The sequence below is a fragment of the Arachis ipaensis genome, chromosome B5 (genome assembly GCF_059453495.1).
Source record: "Arachis ipaensis isolate K30076 ecotype BB chromosome B5, ASM5945349v1, whole genome shotgun sequence".
Taxonomy (NCBI): Eukaryota; Viridiplantae; Streptophyta; class Magnoliopsida; order Fabales; family Fabaceae; genus Arachis; species Arachis ipaensis.
Window position 1 is genome coordinate 144407316 of NC_142440.1, and position 23153 is coordinate 144430468.

Sequence of the window (23153 nt, forward strand, 5' to 3'; positions counted from 1 at the left end):
TATTATCCAAGCCCGCCAAGACCTATATCTACCAATGTCATGTGTTAATATTCTATTGAACAGATGAAATATCTGTAAATCTGTACCAAATAACATCTTTACCATAGTGCGACTCCATAGCAAAATGGTATTAAGCCAGCTAATAGGATAAAGATCAGAAAACCAGAAATTGCTTCAAGATTGAGAAGGATGATTCATTATTCATTCGCCCATAGAATTGTGTTATGGTGTTACAATACCACCAACCACAAGTTGCACCATCTTTATCTTTTATTTACACTGTCCTGTCCCTTTATATTATTATATATCTACGGCGTACTGTCTCCAGTCTCCACTCCTCTGCCCACATCCTCTCAATACATTTTACTTCCACTTGATCATATTTAACGAAGATGGCTGGGCCCTTGTCGCGAATTTTATATTCAAAGGAACGTGGCTGGCACACGCCTTTCAATTTAATATCTTGACAATAATGTTTTGTGATCATACTCACATTCAAGATTTCTCTAAAACCGATGTAACTTTAATTTAGTAGAATAATGATGACTATATGTATCCACACCTAACATTGTGTTCCTATCGAAATAACACATCTATATATGTGATTTTTAGTGCCATTAAAGTTGCTCATCAAACAAAATATTACAAAATGTGAATATCAAAATGTTGACACTTTGAATTAAAGGCTTTATCTACCAATCTTCTCAAATTCTCATATTTATTATTCAATAAGAATGTGAGTGGCGAACGTAGGATTAATGTCCATACTTAAACCATTCTAGTGCTTATTAGTTAACTTGTTAGCCACGTATCTCCGGCCATCATGAAACCCAATTTAATAAACAATTTTTAGTTTGACGTACATTCATTCAGTCACCTCTTTTTCTTTTCTTTACATTATAGGGATCAATTGGAGGAGACCTATATGAACCTTCATGCTCATAGAAACTCAATTAAAGTACCAAGTTGTAATATTACACTATTGCCATGAAGATTATCAATTTTATAAGATGTTTAATTATATTTAAGATATAAAATATATTATATTAGAAAATTCTTTTATGAATGAAGTTAAACGAAAAATGGAGATTCAGTACTATAACTAAATTTTTGAATAGAATATTTTTTTTGGTGACTATTTTTGAATAGAATATGTTTTGTATAAGATATCTTTATTTTTTAAATATTTTTTATTATAAAATAAATAATATTCACTCTTTGTCTAATTTACTTACATCATAATATCATACATTATATTAAATCATTTAATCAAATATAAAAGTATTTAATTATTTTTTTATATAAAGACATTTTAAAGTAAATTAAATGAAGTTGCCGCGTATTTTCACATATTCCTTTTCCACTCCTCCTTTGTCTAATTAAGTAAAAAAATAGATAACTTTCAAACCCCAGAAAATTTCTCTTTGACTACCGAATCAAATAGTAGAAAACTAGCACCTATATAGATAACATAATCAAGTATTACCTCACACATAAATTAAAATGAATAAATAACACAAATATCAACTCTGAAGTTTCCATCTACAGAGTCATCACCATGTCAAAAGCTTTCTACTTGTTATGTGCATTATTCTCCACCATATTCATGAGATATTATGCTGATTCATTACCAATTTGTGCTCCTTCTGATTGTGGTAATGAAGTTTCCATTAAGTACCCTTTCTGGAAACGTTCCGGCACCGCCGTCGGAGAAGTTTGCGGTTATCCGGATTTTGGTCTTGAATGTTCAAAAAAAGGCTACCCTATCCTCCAACTGAAAACTGACACATACTATGTTACAGACATAAACTATGTGAATCATTCAATCACACTTGTTGACATTGATGTGATGAATGATCCATGTCCAAGGGCACAGAACAACGTTTCCATAGGGAACATATCTTTGTCTTTCAGTAATTTGGATATGAACATCACTTTCTACTTCAATTGCAGTTCTCAGCCTTCAGTGGTTGATGCCGTGCCTATCAAGTGTTTGATAAATGGTCAGGGGAAGAAGTCTTATGTGTTCGAGGTTGGAACGGATATTGGTGGTAGGACTTGGACTAACTCTTGTGATGCTGAGGTTATGGTGGCAGTGAAGCATGATCAGATCGAAAGTGGTGATTTGATCAATGGGTTTGGTGCAGCTATGAACAAAGGGTTTGTTCTTGATTGGAACAGAGCTGTGGATTGTGCTGAGTGCGAGCTTTCTGATGGGTATTGTGCATATAATGGAACTGCTAGGCAAACCTTGTGCATATGCAAAGATGGCAGAATTGTTGCCAAAAGTTGCAAAAAAGGTACACTCTTTAGCCTTGAAACTTGTGGGAAAATCTTATATATATTAGTTTTTGTTTAGCTTCGCATGATTTATCATGGTTCAATCTTACATTAAGTGCATGTCACAGGTTAAAAGTTATAACTATTAGCTAAAAAATACCAACTTTTATTGCTCAAAACTATTTGATAATTACCAAATGGCATTATTAGATTTAAAATCTTACTATAGCTGGACTTTTCCAAAACAAGGTGCTGACCCAAGGTCAACAGTGATATGTTGAATTGTTGTTAATTTGTTAGAACTTGCACATAAGATTATAATCTTATACTAGTTGAAGGATTACTATGTGTTCATAACACGCAGCGGAAGAAAAAAAAGTAATCCTTAAATATCTATTTTGTGCTTAAACTTTATTCCAATAATATATAGATAGTAGATTAGATCTAAATACCTTTAGACGCTTTTAGTAAAAATCACTTTCTCTTTCGATGGTACGAAGGCGCTATGCGTATCCACACCGAGACCAACCTTTGCTGTCAACTCCTTGACTAATGGACATCTGATCTAAATTGAGAAACCTCTTACAACTCTTTGCATGCCATAAAATTCTTCTCAAAGAATCAGGCTTACATACGTTTATGTGTATAGAGGTAAAGGAATAAAACCCTTGTGTTTTATTCTCGTCTCTTTCACATTCCTCTACTCTTGGCATACATATATATAGTATGAGATTTGTTACTGATTTTAAATTTGATTCTCAATTCAAATTTAAATCATATCTTGTTATTTTAAACTTGAATCTTTCAAATTTATGAATCATATCATAACTCAATTTGAAATAGAATCAGTTAGGATCTCATCCAAATTTAGAATTCAAGTTTAGAAATAGAATAACTAATTATTCTCAAATCTCATATAATATTCTCAATTATCATACTATTATTATATTCTTGGTGCTAGCAAAAAATATAATAATATTCCATTTGAATTAATATAATTATTTATTTGATCAAATCAAAATAATAATTAAATAATTCTACAGCAAAGATTAGAACACTCGTTAGTGTGTAACCCCATAGGTTCAATACTAAGCGGGTAGTAAATTAGTCATACTAAATTTACTAATCAAGGTTGGCGTCTAGCAACACTCCTCAACGACCCGATAGTATGAAGTAATATATTTTTACTAAGAACCTTAGAAGAACAAAGTATAATTCCTTCCATCTTTCCAGCTCTTTGTTAACCTTTAGAGTATGGTTTAATTGTCAAACTCTAACTTGTTACCATTGTTATAATGAACTGTGAATGACCTAAGAAACTCATTTCTTCATTCATTCAATCCCCTTGGCCAAGGTTTTATTCATCTCAATCATTATAATTATAGAGCTCAAACTCTTTACCGAGAGTTGACGGATTCCTTATTGACTAATCATTAATTCTACAAGTATTTAAATCATACCCAATATCCATTCAACTAGCACCCTAAGGTATTAGGTGTCCGGAATCAAAGTATAATAAATACATTGTTAATTACTATGACAGTCGCAGGTCAAAGGAAACTCTATTACCATGTTCATCTTGAGAATATCCTATTGACAAATATACGGTAATTATAACCATTAGGAATTCTCAAAGTGAGTCAGTTCAATGGTCATATCTCTATATGCACCATATATATATATATAATTTAATAAATGAGATCTACTAATCTTCATCCAATGAAGACCATTATATATATATTGATCTTTCCGGATTATTAATGTCCTTTTTAATAATCCTATGACCAAGAACAATTTAGATTAAATTATAAAAGATTTATCTCTCAATATTATAATCACTATCACAATGATAAATCTCTAAATTTAATCAAGCACCTTATTATATTAACATTTTAATATAATAACAACAACAAATTATTTGACACGTGATTGATTGGATTGTGGTCATACTACTTATTCCAACACTAGTAATAGTAGATTAAATGTAATGGTTGATCGTATGATGCGGTTCATTTGGATGCTTTTATTTGATTAATCTTTGCTTGTATCAAGTGCTGGTTATTGGCTGCTGTATATCCAAGTTTAATTCACTTCTTTCTAAGAGACTTGTTTTTGTATCTTAACTTGTTTCTGAATTCTGATTTTTCTCAATGTCATTGGAATACTAGTCGCCAACATATTTGTGTCAAAATATTGACAAAAATTGTCAGATCTTTAGTGATATTTGGTAGATAAACATTGGACTTCACTAGGAAAAACGTTTACGTAATTGCATATTATATATTAAAATTATTACCCTAGTCGGCTAGTCCTCACAGTATCTTAATAAATTATATCAAACATTCGATCGAATGCTTCACATGACTATACGATAGGCTCAGCAGGTGACAAGCCCTAAATTATAATGGACAATGATTTGGGCCCAAATGAATAGCTTACGAGCCCAATTTTAACGTTAAAAATTACACACCAAAAAAAAAATAATAATAAAAAACCACCATTGAAATTCATGACCTAAAATATAACCAACTTGGGTTGGTCGAGTGGTCAGCTCACTCGTCCGCTTAAGCAAGTGTCGGGAGTTCGAACCCCACCTTGTGCATGCAGCCACTCATTGGCCAACGGCAGACCCTTAAATGAAGCTCAGATTCGCGATGGATTAGTCCTTAACCTGTCAGGTTGGGGGATACCGTTTGGGTAAACCAAAAAAAAAAAAAACGATGAGAAATAAAAGGAACGTGAAAACAAACTAATGTTGGTCTAGTGGTTAGCTCATTAATTGTTAAGCAAGTGTCGGGGAGTTTGCGTACTACATTGTACAAACAGCAACTCATTGGCTAGCGGCAAACCATTAAATGGAGCTTTGATCCACAACGGATTAGTTTTTGGCCCTGCCGAGCTGAGAGATACCGTGAGCAACAAAAAGAAATAGAAATTATTCTATTCAATCTGCTTTCTTCATTACATAAATCACACATATATACAACTGATATCCTCACACAATAGCAAAACTTTCCTAAAATATCGAGATTAATCATAAACTAAACAATAGAAATCCTCCTAAATTATATACAAATTAATACTATCTATATTTACTTATATTTTCAAATTATAACTTAGCTATTGATTGATATTTTCTATATTTGGCTAAGCTTTCCATTATTTTCTATATTTGGCTAAGCTTTCCGTTATTACCCCCCTCAAGTTGAAGCATGTAAGTCGTGAATGTCCAACTTGACCAAGACTGTTGTAAACTTGTGGGGACCGAGAGCCTTAGTGAAGATATCAGCCAATTAAACTTGTGTTGTGACATATGATAAAAGAAGACATTGCTGCACAATTTCATCCCAAACAAGGTGGCAGTCGACCTCAATGTGTTTCATGCATTCATGAAAAACTAGTTTTTAGCGACGTGCAGGGCCACTTGACTATCGCGGTATAGGCGAATGGGACAGGATGAGGTATGAATAAATCATAAAGAAGATCCTTAATCCACTTCAATTTGCGTGTCACCTTAGCCATTGAGCGACATTCAGCTTCAGCAGAGGAGGCAGAGACCGTCGGTTGTTTCTGAGTTTTCCATGAAATGGGATAGTTGCCAAGTTGAACAAACCACCCTGTGAGAGACTTGTGAGTTAGAGGACAACTCATCGAATCGAAGTCACACCACCCATACAGGTGTAAATCATTGTCTTGTGGCAGCAGAATACCTTGGCTAGAATAACCCTTTAGATAATGAACAACTCTCAAAGTAGCTAGTCAGTGTTTTATGCGATGAGTTTGTATAAATTGAGATAAAATATTCACACTGTAAGCTAAATCAGTTCTAGTAAAACATAAAAAAATCAATCTTCCAACAAGTCGGCAATAGGTACTAGGATCAGAAATTTCAGGACCAGCAGCTGATGCCAACCAATGATTTTCCTCACATGGTGTAGAGGCTGCCTTAGCACCTAACATCCCCGCTTCAGTGATGATGTCCAAAACATATTTTTTCTGACACAAAAAAATGCTAGTGGGAGACCGAGCAACCTCAACCCCCAAGAAATACTTTAGCTCGCCGAGATCTTTCACGTGGAAGCACTGGCACAAATATTGTTTAAAATTTTAATTTGCAGCACCATTATTTCCTGCAATTACAAGGTCATCAACATACACTAGCATAACCAGTTGTAACCCAGAGCGACAAAGACTAAATAGGGAGTAATACTTTTGAGATTGATGAAAACCTTATCGAATAAGAGCAGAAGATAGTTTTGCAAACCAATAGCGAGGAGCTTGCTTTATCCCATACAAAGATTTTTGGAGCTTACAGACGACACCGGGGAAGCTTCATATAAACATCATCATCAAGGTCTTCATGTAGAAAAGCATTGTGGACATCCATCTATTGTAGTTCCCAGTTCTGAGCTAATGCTACTGCAAGAGTCGTTCGAATAGTGACCATTTTCGCAAACAGAGAGAAAGTTTCATTGTAATCCAATCCTTTTACGTGATGATTTCCGAAAATGACTAGTCTTGCTTTTAACCGTTCGATTGTCCCATTAGCATTATATTTTATTTTATATATTCACTTATAGCCAAGTTCCTTCTTTCTTAGAGGGAGAGCAGTGAGCGTCCACGTATTATCGATTTCAAGAGCATGAATTTCACGAGACTTAGCTTCTCGTCATCGCTCGTCTCTCACTGCATGAGAGAAAAATAGAGGCTCCTGTTCTGCTTGGAGAGCAGCAAGGAAAATACGGTGTTGTGGTGAAAAAGAATTGCAATTGACAAAATTTTGTATAGGATAAGACTCCTGAGAATTCTGATGGAGAGGGATATTAGACGGGATGGGCTCATTTGGATGATGGCAGTGATGACAAAATCGCGAAGACGAACAGAGGGTGTCTTCACACGGTGGCCGCAACCGAGTGAAGCTTCCACTATTGGCGGCAAATCAGCAGATGACGCATCGTGGTTCGGCGAATGGTGCTGAGTCATCTGAGTTATCCGGTCTTGGGTCCAAGGCAGTGGTGGCATGGTCGTTAGTGTCAGCCTTGAGTGTGTGACCCCCTGGTCATTGGTAATTGGTAGAGTCACTGATTGTGTGAGACTCCCCACATATTCATTTTGGTTAGACGATTGGGGTCCAGGTGTTGAAACTGACCGTGACTCATGGAAAGTGTCTTCTTTAAATATTTCTTCAATCATACGGGTCAGCATAAGTGCTATTCTAGGAGTATTGGTTTGGACTTGTTTAAAGGGAAATATATACTCAACGAAATGAACATCACATGACAAAAAAATAATTTCTTTTCCAAGTCAAACAATTTCCATCTTTTTTGTCCAAATGAATACCTGACAAACACACATTTTCGGCTTCGAATTTCAAATTTGTCATTTTATTGGTTCTGATTGTGAGCGTAGCAGAAGGAGCCAAAGATTTTCAAATGCTCATAGCTTGGAGCTTTTCCATGAAATACTTCATAGAGATTTTTTCCTGCAATATTTTTTATGGCGTTTGATTAATTAATTACCCGACCGTCAACACACATTCTCCCCAAAGTTGAATAGGAAGATGGGCTTGAAAACATAAAGACCGGGCAATATTCAGGATATGCTGATGTTTATGTTCCACTCTTTCATTTTGTTGTGGAGTGCCAACACAAGAAGTTTGGTGAACAATCTTTGTTGAAGAAAATATTGTTTTAAACACATAAATTCTATGCCATTGTCAGATCGCACCATTTTAGCAGGCTTGTTGTACAGTCGATCAACCAAGGAAATTTTTTTTTCAAAGTGACTAAAACTTCCATCTTTTCTTTCAACAAATATATCCAGACCGCACATGAACAATCATCAACAATAGTTAAGAAATATGATGCTCTACATGAAAAAGGGGTTCTATAAGGTCCTCATAGGTTATAATGGATTAAATAAAAAATATTTGATACATGATACTCACTCAAAGGAAATTTGTTTTTTGTTTGCTTGGATTTTTCACAAATTTCACAAATTTTATTCACCTCATTGCTGGTACATTTCTCACTTAAAACAGGAAGCATTTGCACAATTTTAAAAGACAAATGTCCTAGTCTCTTATGCCAAATATCGAATTGATTCTCTGTTTTGATGTGATAAGCTTGAGCCTTGTGTGTGCCACAATACCAATAAAGCCCATCTTTCCGTTCACCCGCTCCAATCAGCATCTTGGAAGTGTGGTCCTACATAATACAAACTTTGTCAGTGAAATTCACAACACAATTTTTCTCATCTATTAATTGAGAGAATTAGATCAAATTGCATTTCAATTCGGGCACATAAAGAACATTTTTCAACTCAAGCCCTCCGTCAAGGATCATTGTTCCTTGCTTGCATGCTACCACATGTTCACCATCAAGTAATCCCACTGGGCACCCTCGTATAATTTTCCTTTTCCACAAATTTTCCAAGGTTCCATCATGTGGTTGGATGCACCACTATTAACGATCCACAAATTAAACATTCTCTTACAGGTCATTTTCTCAAAATCATCAGGCTTTTGCTTGCCAATCATATCTAGTATCACCTTCCACTGTTCATTAAGTAAACCTGCCTTCTCAAGTTTATTTGTTTCTACATCATTGGCTTGACTTCCACTAGCATGCATCACATTTGCACGTGCTTGAGCTCCACAGTTTTAAGCCCTTTGACGCCATGAACTTTTGCCACTGCTCCTTCCTTTATTTTTGGGTCAGTTGCACCACCATTCCGGATATTCCACAATTTGAAAGCATTTTTTCACATCATGGCCATTCTTTCCACATTTCGAGCAGGTCACTGTCTTTTTTTCATGGCATCCACGTCCTCTCGCCTTGCTTCCTGTTTGTATTCCAAGGCCCACAACCATCCCTCTTTCTTCTGTTGATTTCGTGATTGTTCTCACTCTCTCCTCCTGAATCAGCATCGCGTTGACACAACTCAATGAGGGCAAGGGATCTGCTGCAAAAATATTTGACCTTACCGTGCTATATGTTGCATCATCCAGTCCCATCAGCAATTGATGAACCTTTTCTTCCTCTCTTTGTTTCTCAAGTTGACTCTCAATTCCGCACTTGCAACTGCCACAGGTACAAATGGGCATTTGTTCACAATTTGCTACTTCATCCCATAGGACATTTAATTTTCCAAAATAGGTTGTCATGTTCATATCCTCCTGCTTGCATCTTGATAAATTTGCCTTTAGTTGCTGGATCCGCAGGCCATTCACCATAGAGAAAACCGTTCCTTGATGTCTTCCCATAGCTCTTACGCAGTTTTTCATATGCCACAGTCAATCACAGGCTTGGTTTGATTGTGTTCAAAATCCAAGATACGATCATGGATTGCACCGTGGTCAGTCGCAGGACCGTCGGCTTAGAATTTTCATAAAATAATTCCATTACAAGTATAGTTCCAAGCCAACAAGTAATGCTCGACCAAAGTTTGGAATCAAAAGATGTCACTATTCAAAACAATTATAAATCTGGAGTTTTAATTCCCGGGTCGTCTCCCAAGGACTAGTGATCAATGAGTGCGCAATTTCGGTTGTGAAGGCAACAAGATTTTCAATGAAGAGATAAACAATTAAAGGAATAAAAGAACATTCAAAATTGCAAGTCATGAACTAATAAAAGAATTAAAGAACTAGCTATGTAATATAGACAAGTAAGCTATAAAAGTGATTGATGTATGTATGTGTGTGTGTGATTCAAAACATAAATGGAGTCTTGGCTTGGGATGAGTTAGGGATCCTTTCCTTGTTGGAATCACAACTATGACAATTGTAATAGATTAATCTCACTTAGTTAACCTTCACATCGGAGAGTAGGTTAAGGAGCATAGTTGTTCTTAATCCACAAATCCTAACTCACTTGCTAATTGCCTTAACAACAAGTTAGCTTTAGTGGAAACAAAAACAATTAACAATCCAAAAATTATCACTAAATGTTGGACATTCCAGCTCTAGGAACCCATAAACTCATTTTCCCTAAGCCAAAGGGTGGAAATTTAGCCCATAATCAAAATTGACATTTTCACAAACACTTGGTGGGCAAAAACACAAATCATGGTAAAATTGAGAAAATGCTTGAAACTATGAGTAACAAGTAATCAAAAGCAACGAGAACAACTCAACCAAGCATATAACAATCATCAATCATCAAAATCATCAACAAGAAATCAAAATTGCAAAAAGTATATATATTAACACTATGACTTTAATTACAAGAAAGAGTATCAAAATTGTAACTATAAAGAGTAGTAATTAAGAGACACTTACAATGGAGGCTAGCACAAACCAAGATCAAAAATGGAAATGGTACTTGAAATGTAAAACCCTAATATAAACTCTAATGGTGTTGAGAGAAAACTTAGAGAAAAAACTAAACTAAAGCTTCCTACTACTATTCTAAAAAGTACCCTAATGATATCCTCCCTCTCTACAAGGTTTGCCCCTTCCAATATGAGCTTCCAACATCAGAATTGGGCCTCCAATCCATCAAAAACGCGAGTCATGTGCATTTTTAATGAAGGCATGTGCGATGCGCCAAATGCTGTGCGCTCGCACACTTGGCTCTGATTTGCTACCTGTGCGTACACACAGGAGGCTGTGCACACGCACACATCAATTTGCTCTTCTCCTTCGTTTCCTCATGCTTCCTCTTCCTTGCATGCTCTTATTCCATTCTCCCCAAGCCATTCCTACCTTATACATCTGAAATCATTCATAAACAACATCAAGGTATCGAATGGAAGACAAATGGAATAAAATTAGGTTAAATTAGGCACAAAAGAGTATGTTTTCATAATCAAGCACAATTTAGGAAGAAAGCTCAAAAGCATGCTATTTAATGGAATAAGTGTAGGTTTATATGATGAAATCCACTCAATTCTAACAAAAAATTGTCGTAAAATATGGATTCATCACACCATCCACCAATCCTCTAGTTTGGCCACATATTCCTTTGGTTGGGGGTGTATCCCATCGATAAATCCCAATTTTCTCCGAGCACGAAAAGACATTTTCACATTTCTGGCCCATTCATATAATTTTCTCCACGCAACTGTACTTGTGTGATTATGTTGCCGGGTTGTCGCTTGCACTGAGATCATATGGCGAGTAAGTCTTCTTGGTCCCTCCTTCTAGGATTTTTGGTTTTTCTCCAATGTTCTTCTCTGGTTCTATAGCTGCTGCCATGGTTTTACAACCTGCCCTTTGTTCTTTTTTTTTTTTTTGTGTTTGTCGCGCTCTGATAACATAATTGAAATTGTTCTATCCGATTTGCTTTCTTCATTTCATAAGCCACACACATATACAACTGATATCCTTACACAACAGCAAAACTTTCCTAAAATATCGAGATTAATTATAAAATAAACAACAGAAATCCTCCTAAATTATATACAAATTGATACTATCTATATTTACCTATATTTTTAAATTATAACTCAGCTATTGATTGATATTTTCTATATTTGATTAAGCTTTCTATTATTTTTTATATTTGGCTAAGTTTTTCGTTATTAAAAAAAGTATGTGGAAAATTAAAAAATACTCTATGTAGAAAAATATTCGATGTCTAAAAAAATATAAACAAATAGAAATATTCCACTTTTTATCTTATGAAGTGATTGCTTTTTCTATATTCTTTTTGGCTTTTAGTCAGAAGTCTAAAGACGAAATAAAAAAAAAAAAAAAAGGATAGACAACCAGATGTTTGGTGAATGAGAACTACTGAATGAATTATTTAGTCTAAGGATGTTATTTATTTCTCTAACATATGAATGAGTATAGACTGGATACACATGATGCTATTATTAAAATCCACTCCAACTTTGCATCAGAATTTGTTATCATACAACTTAATTAAAATCACTTGGTTTAGCATTAATGGTAGTAATTGACTTATTGCTTGGTTATACATGTAGTAAGAGTGATTTCTTTAAGAAATGGAAAACTTAAATATGAACTCGGTAGGTACTAGGTAGTGTTTTGGCACTTAATTAGTGTTAATTAGTGTATTTAGGAGTAGTGTGCTAGCAGTTTTGGAAAATGGTATTTTTTTACTCCACCCAATACAGCACGGTCTCCGTTGTTTTTTATGATGGTCAATCCAAAACTTGCTAATATTATTTTACAGCTGAATTCCAATTCTAGCTTCGGAGCTTCACTCCATTGAATGCACTTAACATTTATGTCCCCTTTCCCTTACATCTTTTATTAACCATAATGGATAGATGTCATTTAATAGAAGTGGAAAATGCTAGTGAAACTGAAAGATCATTTGTGCTACAAAAGCATCACATCATTTGAATAAATGTTATCCGATATGCACTTGCTTGCTAAAGCCAAAAAAACAATTAAGCTCCTTTTAATGTCCATCCAAATTGTCAACGCTATATTTAAGACGCCACCAAACTTGGTAAACCTCATTTCCTTGCTTTCTAGTTTCATTATTTACGTAGGGGAATCTTGCAATTGTACACATAGTTAAGATAGAGAAACTAAAATTTTAAGGGAATGAAAAAGTAAATTAAATACGTAAAATATAAAATCGTAACAAGAATTGAATTGTAACATGGTCTGTTCTAATATAAATTTTGTAAAAGCGGTTTTAAAATCATAATATCTAAAAAAGTTAAAGAGTCAAATTAACATGGTACTAATCATTTGCCAGCTTAACAAGGTCTTAAACAGTAAATAACATATAATATAAATATTAGACTCTCCCATAGTCAAGTTTGGTCATTCAAAATCATTCAAGCAAATGGCTCGTCCTCTTCTTCTTCCTCCTCCACTTCCACCTTCTTTCGTCAAGGCCTTTGTTTTCTTTTCATCACTCTTGTTGCCAACATATAGTGCCGGTGATGTTAAAGCTTACACAGATTGTGCACCTTTTACCTGTGGCACCTTCAAGAACATTAGTTACCCATTTTGGAATAGCAACCAACCTGATTACTGTGGCCATCCTAGGTTCAAGCTTGATTGCCAACAAGACCAAGTGACTATAAACATCAAATCACAGAAGTTTGATGTCATCGACATCGATCAAAATAGTCAAAGTTTGAAGATTGCCAGGTTTGATTTGTACAATGATCCTTGTTCCAGGGACAATACCAATGTGAGTTTGGATAACGATTTCTTCAAATTCACTTCCAACGATGGCAACATAACTCTGGTATATGACTGTGATCCTCCTTCGTATTGGTCTGATATAAGCTTTAAATATTTTGGGATGTTTAATTGCTCCATATATGGTGGTGATCCTAGTGCTGCATACTTAGTTCTGATGGAAAATCTGGGTGTTATTTTTGATATGGGGTGTAAATTTATCATTGTTCCTGCCCTAGCCAAGGATATACTAAGTTTCAATAACTATGCGTTAAATAATGGTTTTGAGGTTGGATGGAGTGGAGTGAATGAAACCCTATGTGATAGTTGCAAACAATCTGGTGGGAGGTGTGGACACAATGCATCTTTAAATGAATTCATCTGCTTCTGTCGAAATAATCAGCAAACATATGGTGGGATTTGCAGCAATAGTAGTCTGTCTCAGTCACCAACCTTATCAGCACCAATACCATCAGAGCCATTGTCATCACCTTATCCAGGTCCACTAAATTATCCAGATCATAGTGCTAAGGGTATGTGTTCTTCCTACTTTTATTTTTTATTAGGTTTGTCCTATTGAATTTTATGAAGAATCTTATGATTGCCCGTCCCACCACATTAGCTTGCAACACAACTGCAATTGTGACTGCAATCACATTTTAAAGCTTTTAGTTTAATCTTCGAGTAGCCAAATTTCATAACACTCCGGTAGGATAGGTAGAGCTCCATTTCTTAGACATGGAATTGTTTGGTTTGAGTGTTCAAAGGTACTCTTCTTTGATCATGTTCATGTTGTGCTGTTGATATATGATCTTACTATTAAGGACGCATAATAATGAGATAATGTATTTGAATTTTCTAACTTACATATAGGGTTAATGAATTTGGGTCTGTTAGCAGATATTGACTTTTGAAGATGTAGTAGTAATAATGAGCACAAACTTTTAAAAGCCTTAATACGACATGGTAATAGTATGTGTCAATGTGTCACTTTGTTGATTGCATGTTAAAACTTTGGATTTCATTTGAAGATGACAGATACCAAACTAATCAAATTATTTTTTTATTATAATGTTCAAGTTTATTTTTTAATACAAAAACATATAATAAACAAAAGAAACTTATACAGGTATTATATTGGCCCCAACAACTAATAACATTGTGTTGCCTGTTTAGTTTGGATGATGCAGTACAGCTTCTTGGAAGAAAATTTAAAACACAGGATATATCATATTAGTTCTCAAATTGACATCTTATTGGACCTTCTATTTATTAGAAATGGAACTTAGGAATTTCCATAACCTATAGGTTGACTCTCCAATCTTCATATTATTTTGTATTTATTTTGGCTTATTTTGAAGATGCTCTGGCCTGCAATAAATTAAATGGCATTCATTGTCAACACTTGTAGGAAATAAATTCTTCCTTTGCTCAGTTTGCTTGTATTGTTGCAAAACATACATATGAATGTCCTGTTCTTGGTCATAGGCCTATCATTTTCTATTGCCCCAGTAAGATTTTAAGATTACAAATTTTTTAAGATTCTATCCCATTCTCACCTCAATACCAAACTCAGCCAAAAATTTCTACCCTGTTCCCACCTGTTAATTAAACAAATTACAACATTTAGAATGGGATTAGTTCTGAAAACTTAAATCTTTAGCCACTGCCACCTACTTATTTCTTCTGTAATTTAAAGTGCATGAATGATTGGTTTGGTACATCTGAATTTAGAAATCTATGGTAGAGGTCAAAATGTTATTGTCTATTTGCTAACTTTAAGTTGATGAATACAGCTTGTTCTATTTCAGGTGATGCAAAATAGAGAACTAGTTTATGTTATGTTAATGCATTCAACTTTAAGCCATTATTAAATAGCAAGTTGATGCTGATAAAGTACCTACTGCAAAATATAAATTAAAATTGTATGATCTATGCCGTTTCTCGATTTGTTGTCATTTTAGTCATACTAGACTTCTTTAATGAAGTTGACTCTTAACAGTTCTCTTGGTACTCAACATCTGATAATTCATTTAGATGAACCAAATCACAATTACACCTCTAGTTGTGATGATTACCTTGATAGAGATCAATCATCAAAGTCAAGGATAGGGTAAATTATGTGTTCCCTGCCTTGGATGGATTTGTTTATTTCTCAGTTAACTGTCTCAACTTCCTACTTTCTATCTCAGATCCAAGCTACTTTAATGTTGACAAACTTTTTTAAATGTAGCTATGCGTCTGAAGTGAACTTTCTGAAAGAGATAGTTAAATAATCTATTCTATTAATAAATTCATTTCAAAAACAATTTTTAATTAGCAAGTTGATGTTGATATGCACCTATGATCAAATGTAAATTGTAATTAAGCATGAAACATGTTATTGCTGCATAAGCTGTGTCATTTTGGTCATCATAGAATTTTAAGATGGTGAAGACTTGGTCCAGAGCGTTAAAAGCTAAATGAATAAAGGTAGGTAGTAAGAAAAATGTGAGAAACACGCGTCTTGTTTTCTTTTGGTTGGTTATGTCATATGTGTGTTCTTTTCAATTACTAAAGAAAAAGGAATATAAACAATCACAAGGGAAATGATGAGGAAAAGCTATTAAAGTAGTACTAGCACTGAACATAAAAGGAAAATAGTAGTTCAGCTCACAATTTTGAATATTAAACATTATATTTGTTATCATTGATTTTGTATTAGCGCAGCTGTATGAAAAGTAGTAAATGATTTATTTTATTGCGAAAAAAAGAAGTAATAAAGAAAAAACTTGAAAACGAGCGAAGAAAGACATGGGAACGTGGGTGGTAGTTTCGGGGTTGACTGACTCTGCCTAATTGGTCGTTAAAACATGCAAGCCCATTTTGTTTGTAGATGACTCATGACTTAGAGTATAGTTTTCCATGGCCGTGGTCAACACTCAACACCTCCCTCAACTGGAAAATGAAAAATCAAATACAGTGATGGCAACCGTGGCCATTATTTTCCGTAAGAACTTCACACCATTACACCAATAACCGGTCTTCTTAATGCTTCCTGGGTACACCGTACTCTGCAAATAAATAAATAAAACTGTTGTAAGCTGTATTGAGTTGTTGAAGAATGGATTGCCACGTCCATAGTGAACTCCCCATGGTGTTTGCATCCATAGGGATCATCATCTCCTTGTTGTTGATGGCCGCTTTGCAACCATCCCTGTCTCAATCACCACCTTCCAATAATCACTCCCTCTGTCTCCACCAGCCATATCGGTGTGGCAAACTAGAAGCATACTTTCCTTTCTGGGGGGAAAACCGATCACGCCAGTGTGGCGGCGATGACAAACTCCACCTTTCCTGCATGGAGGAGAATGATAGTGGATACGGCGGGCAGCCCCCAAAATTCTACACTTACATTGAGATGAGGTCACAACGATTCAATGTGGTGGAAATTGAGAACCTAATTAACTATTCCAGGGTGAAATTGGCGCCCCTGCCAGTGGATGACGGAGGACCTGATGTTTGCTCTGGGAATTCCGATTATTCTCTGGATTACCCTCTATACACCTATGACCAAACAGTCCACAACATCACAGTATTCTATGATTGCAGTAACTCCCATCCGGATAAGCATAACATGAATTGCTACGGTAGTGGTCCCGTTGTGTATTATAATGGTAGGGAAGAACAGGTTCTGAAAAGTCATCAAGACCTTGATAATTGCGATCAGCGTATCCAAGTGGCCGCTGAGGCTGTTCTGTGGTCGTACGTGGAGGGAGATGATGATGCTTCTGCTCTGCATTTCAGTGAAGGTGTGTGGGTGAAGGTGAACTATACTTTTTCTCAAGATTGTATGAGATGCGTGGAGAGTAAAGGAAGGTGCGGGTGGAACGATACGCATCCATTTAGCTGCCATTGCCCTGATGGATCTAACGCCCTCCCATGTCCTCATACAGGTCCTCCTCCGGTCCCTTCTCCTGGTCCTCCTCCCTATAATAGTCCTCAAAGAAAGAGTATGTCTTTACTGTCCCCACATATCTTTTTGGTTCAATTTCCTACATTAGTCATGATCATTCAAGTTTCGTCCTTCATTTTACCAAGTTATGCATGGATTAAAGATTAGATTATTTTTTATTCAATCCATTTACGCGCCAAGCATTTGATCCCTTTCGGATCCTTAACAAGCGGCAGAAACCTCTAGTGTAGTACTAGGTAAATGAGTAGGAAACCTCCAATTCTCAACAGAACAGAGGAATTGACCATGTCAGCTCAGCTCCGCTGTTAGGGCGGCTGACTACAGTTTGGCATTAGCTGTGATCCACTACTTAGAGTATGCTATGAAAAAGGCCAGGAAAAAAAGAAAATAATTTATTAACGTTATTTTTTAAACATCTGTCTAAAAATAGTTTAAATTGCTGTTAAAAAAATTAACGATAAAAAAATGGGAACTTAAAAGTTAGAGTGTACTAAAATCAAACAAAAAACTTGGGGTACACCAGGTTAAGGTTTTAAGCTAAACAGTAAAGTGATGATTTTCCTGTACTATAATAAGAAAATGATAATAATCAATCAACATAAATTTTAAATATGTAATATTTCAATTTTAGATTTATAACTTTTAGTTTGAGTTACAAATTTAATTGATTTTTATTACATCCATTGTTAATTAAAAAATAAAATAGATATTATCACTTTTTATTCGATAATGTTATTCTTTTTCTTATAAATTTATGTAAAATACAATACAAAGATATTATGTATGAATGACATTTTTAAAGAATAGGAGTAATATTTTTTTTTTAAATTGTTCTTACGATTTAGATGTAGTTGAAGTTTCGCACATATTTCTCTTCGGAAAGAAATAAACTGCTGGAGGCTTATCTTATCTGATTAACGACATGATAATAAAATCTCATAAGTGTGTGCAACTGTGCATCATAGGTCAAGATTTTTCACTGACCTAGTCAAAGAGATAAAATAGAAGGAATGCAGGGAAATTATTTTTCTAGTTCTGGCAAAAGCTACATCTTTTGAGGGTTATATTAGTGATTTCACATGTCAACGGATTTGTCTCCCTGGGTTTTGCATATGCATGAAAGTGCAGCAGCAATTCCTATTATTAATTTGTTTATTTATTGAATTATTTTTTAAATTATGGGGTTAGAATTAGATAGTGCGCTAAGTCTTTATTTTCATTCTGGTCCAACGCGTCTTTCACAATCATACACTTCATTTTCTGCTTTCTTCTGTACATGACATGCTTTTCTTTCTCCGATTTCCCTTTCAAAGTCCTCACATACATGTATTCTCTTACAAAGAACTTCTAAAAACACTACTATCTAAATTTTAAGTGCAGGATCCTTGTGATGTCACCATTACTGGGAATGACCATATTCTCATTCTCACCATTAGTATTTGTTTTGTGTCTATTTTTTTTTTTTAAATTTAATAAAGAGAAAGGAGTCTTCATACTTCTTTTTCAAGCTACTTCACCTACTTTCCATTATCAACATTCAACTTTTGACATTGTTATTATGATTAAACAAATTTAAAACTACAAAAACACCCCACCCCAACAAAATTGAAAATTCACAAAATTGCTAATTACTAAGTTTATGAAAACAAATATTGGTAGTTGGCCTACTTCTCCATCTTTATAAATGTGAATGGGTAATTCTCTGGTGGATTGTTTTCAAACACCAATCATGACCCCCACTATAAAATAGTAGCATATAAAAAGTTTTCCACAATAGCTGCCAACTCCGTTGAATTTCTTCTCTAAATGCTTCCTTCGGACCCCATCCGAATTCTTTTCTCCTATGTTCTTCTCTGCTCCCCATCCAAATCTCAGGCAACAAATGATCCTTCAAATCTCCATCCATTACAATGGACTTCAACTATACATTATAATCACCATTATCTTCTTGTTCTCCCTGGCTACCACTGTGGTATCTGTTAATCCAAAATTTGTGGCCTGCACACCTAGAAGCTGTGGAAATGGTCTAAACATTAAGTATCCATTCTGGATCCCTTACGAACAGGATTCATTTTGCGGCTATCCTCACTTTGAGATCACCTGCAAGAACAAGAATCCAATTCTCAAAGCATCCAATTATGACTTGCTAGTGAAAGATATCAATTATACCAACTCTTCATTTACTGCTGCTAACCTTGCTGCCTATGAGGAAAAGTGTCCTGCTCCCATGAACAATTACAGTTTTGATAAGTTACCATTTACTTATAGTTCTGAGAACAATAATTTCTCTTTCTTCTATAACTGTACCACGAAACCAATAGATTACCCTATATATGAAGTAGATTGTGCTAAAAATGCTACTCATTATTCATTTGCGGTTTTTCATAAGGAGGCACTGGAGCGCAAAAACTACTCCATGAATGAGTGTCAGTTTGTGATTAATGTGCCACTGAACATGAATGCTGCTGTTAATTTCAGTAGCTTATTGCAAATGAATTATACTGAAATTTTGAAGATGGGATTTCTTTTAAACTGGACTGCACCTGATTGCCAATACTGTGAGAAAAGTGGTGGACGGTGTGGATTTGATGGTTATCAGTTTCTCTGTTTCTGCAAGGATAAGTCATACCTGAAAAGTTGTGGTGATGGTAATTTATTACATATTAGGAAATATTCTAATCATATTTCTTGTAGTTTAATTAGCAAGTGTTCTTCTTTGAACTTTCTTCGTGTGCACATTCTAATGGTTGAATTTGAAGAAAATATAAAAGAAGTGCGGAACAACATGCATGGTTGAATAGCTTATGTTCTCTGGTTACCTAGCAGCACACTATATATAGTCATTAGGGAATTGATAGATAGCTATTTCCTAAGACTCTATGGTTCAATGACAAACATCATAGGGTACATTAAGGGTGTCATGCAACTTTTGGTGCATTAAGCCAAAATCATTGTAACATTTGGTCAAAGCACACACTCAAATATTAATGATTATGTTCTCTGGCTTTACCTTAAACTCTAACAAAGATTGGCTCAAGAGTGCTATAACTCATCTTTGTTTTCACTGTTAACAGATGCAGGAAAGCGCCGGAAATGGATACTCGTTGTTATAGGTATTACATCCAGCCTCCTGTGATATTTTCTTGGGCTATTTTGTTGTATATGTTCATTGGAGAATATATATGAAAAACAATATTAGCTGAAAGATTATGTGCATCTTTTCAGTTGCTGCTGCTGTGGTTGGATTGTTTGCCCTTGCCATGGCCCTTCTTTTCTATAAAAGGCGAAAGAAGACCAGTTATGGAATGTCTTATACACAGCCGCGGAGCTTGTCTTCTGATCCATCATCTTGGAAAGATACTGAGAAGGGAAGTCAATACTTTGGAGCGCACCTCTTTACCTATACTGAACTTGAAGAGGCTACTAACTTCTTTGACCCATCCAGAGAACTAGGAGATGGAGGTTTCGGGACAGTGTATTATGGTAAATTTCAAGCATCATTTGCTGTATCTATTGGCATATATGTGTATCTTCCATGATTGCTGACAAAGATACTTGTCTTCTGATGTTTCTGGTGTAGGACAACTACCAGATGGACGTTGCATCGCAGTGAAGCGGTTGTATGAGAACAATTACAGGAGAGTAGAACAATTCATGAATGAAATTGAGATCCTAACTCGCCTACGCCACAAAAACCTTGTCTCACTATTTGGATGCACTTCTCGCCACAGCCGTGAACTTCTGCTTGTGTATGAGTACATTGCAAATGGAACTGTTGCTGATCATCTTCATGGAAACCGAGCCAAAGCTGGTACACTGCCCTGGCATATTAGGATGAACATTGCCATGGAGACTGCAACTGCCTTGGCATATCTTCATGATTCTGAAATCATCCATAGAGATGTCAAAACCAATAATATTCTTCTTGACAGCAACTTTGTTGTGAAAGTCGCAGATTTTGGACTTTCGCGCCTTTTTCCAAACAATGTCACCCATGTTTCAACCGTTCCTCAAGGGACACCTGGTTATGTGGATCCAGAGTACCATGAATGCTACCAGCTTACTGTCAAAAGTGATGTTTATAGCTTTGGAGTTGTGTTGGTTGAGCTGATATCATCCTTGCCGGCTGTTGATATCACAAGGCATCGGCACGAAATCAATTTGTCCACCATGGCCATTAACAAGATTCAGAATCAGGCACTGCATGAGCTAGTGGACAAAAATCTTGGGTTTGATTCAGATTTGAAGGTAAGGAAGATGATAAATGCAGTAGCCGAGTTAGCATTTCAGTGCTTGCAGAGTTCCAAAGATATGAGACCTTCAATGCAAGAAGTAGTGGATACTCTCAAGGATATACAGAGTGATGGCGAGTACAAAGGCCAAAGCCATGCTGAAGTCATGGATATCTCATCAACTGCAGATGATGCTGTATTGCTGAAGGATGATCCGCCTCCACCGTCGCCGGCTTCAACTGTAGGGAGCAAATCTACAACACCAAATGCTAGTGGATAAGTGATCCTTCTTTCACATTTCAGAAAATAGCAGAGAGCGCATCAAATAGGTAGCGTCCACCCAGTTAGAGCCTGGGTGCTATCATTAGTAATGTAGATGACTTTAAGATTGAGATGTACATAGATGCTGATAAAGCTGCGTTGGTTATGAGAGTTTATCTGTTTAATAATTATATTAATATTATTGTTATATTTTTCATGTGATATCAAGTTTAAATAAGACGCATTTTTAATTCATTTTTCCATTTTAATAATATCTTTTTGGTAACATTAGGCATTGATTTTGAGTTCTATCCCAAGCCTTTGGTATATGCAAATATGCAATTGGATATTCCAAGTGGTTGTCATATAACTCAGTTACTTTCTGTTTTCTACACGTAATTATGCATGTACACTTAGTAAATTAGCAGTTCAAGTAAATATATAACAAAATTTTCATAAATATACTATATAACAGCATAACAAAATAGATTAAGTCCACGATCCGCGCATCGTGCGGGCTTCACCCTAGTTCAGATAATATTACAATAGCTAATTATAGTGTGACACCCTAAGCAAGTTGCAACATATATACTAGCATTCTTAGCTTGAGATAAACAATACAATATAATATAACAATTGATTACTTGATGATGGTTAATTCTTTTGGCTTAAACCACAGTAAAGCAATTTTGCTCGAGTAGTCGAGTTAGGTAGAATACTAATAAAACACTATAGTATAACACCATGTCTCCCATACTACTCAGTTATTGTTAAAATTAATAGGAAAATTTTTAAACAGAAATTCAACCACTATTCAATTCATGAAATATCAGAAAGTTTCAAATCTTAGAACATTGTTACCAAAAGGAGAACAAAAGAAGTCTTAACAACAAGCAAGTACTCTTTCTAAATTAATTTCCACTTAACACCTATAGTGAAACAACAGGCATTTGCAGTATAAATAAAAAATAAATAAATAAAAGATAGAAGAATTAATAAACATAGCTGGTTGTGGCTTTTTTACAACCTTTCTTTTTTATTAGTTTTGTCCAATTAAATCGAAGTTTCTTTGTAGACACTCGTTACTAGTACTCATCGTATTCAATTGATCAAAATGGCATTCTTTGTTTCACTTTGCAACATATCCTTGAGCACCTTCTATTGCAACACTTAATATTCTTAGGAAGTCTGATTTAGGAGCCTTATGCCCCTATCCATCAAGAACCAAAACGTAAGATCAAAGCTTGACGAAGAGGCTTCACTTTACCATGAGAAAGTAAAAAAGATGCCAACAATTAATGGTGAGAGGCAA

The 23153-nt window shown here is 35.2% G+C and overlaps 1 protein-coding gene across 5 annotated transcripts; it reads left to right on the top strand.

Moving 5' to 3' along the window:
* Positions 1–1409: 1409 nt before the first annotated feature.
* On the top strand, positions 1410–22110 carry LOC107644271 (LEAF RUST 10 DISEASE-RESISTANCE LOCUS RECEPTOR-LIKE PROTEIN KINASE-like 1.2). Of its 5 annotated transcripts, none has more exons than XM_016348106.3 (4): positions 1410–2300; positions 20423–20461; positions 20574–20831; positions 20929–22110. In XM_016348106.3, exons 1-4 carry the CDS (start codon positions 1559–1561, stop codon positions 21858–21860), a joined length of 1971 nt encoding a protein of 656 aa, XP_016203592.1. In that variant the 5' UTR covers positions 1410–1558; the 3' UTR covers positions 21861–22110. The 5 variants fall into 5 exon arrangements, with proteins under 5 accessions (XP_016203592.1, XP_016203589.1, XP_016203588.1 ...); XM_016348103.3 differs by lacking the exon at positions 1410–2300 and adding an exon at positions 13026–13926; XM_016348102.3 differs by lacking the exon at positions 1410–2300 and adding an exon at positions 14285–17385.
* Positions 22111–23153: the final 1043 nt, after the last annotated feature.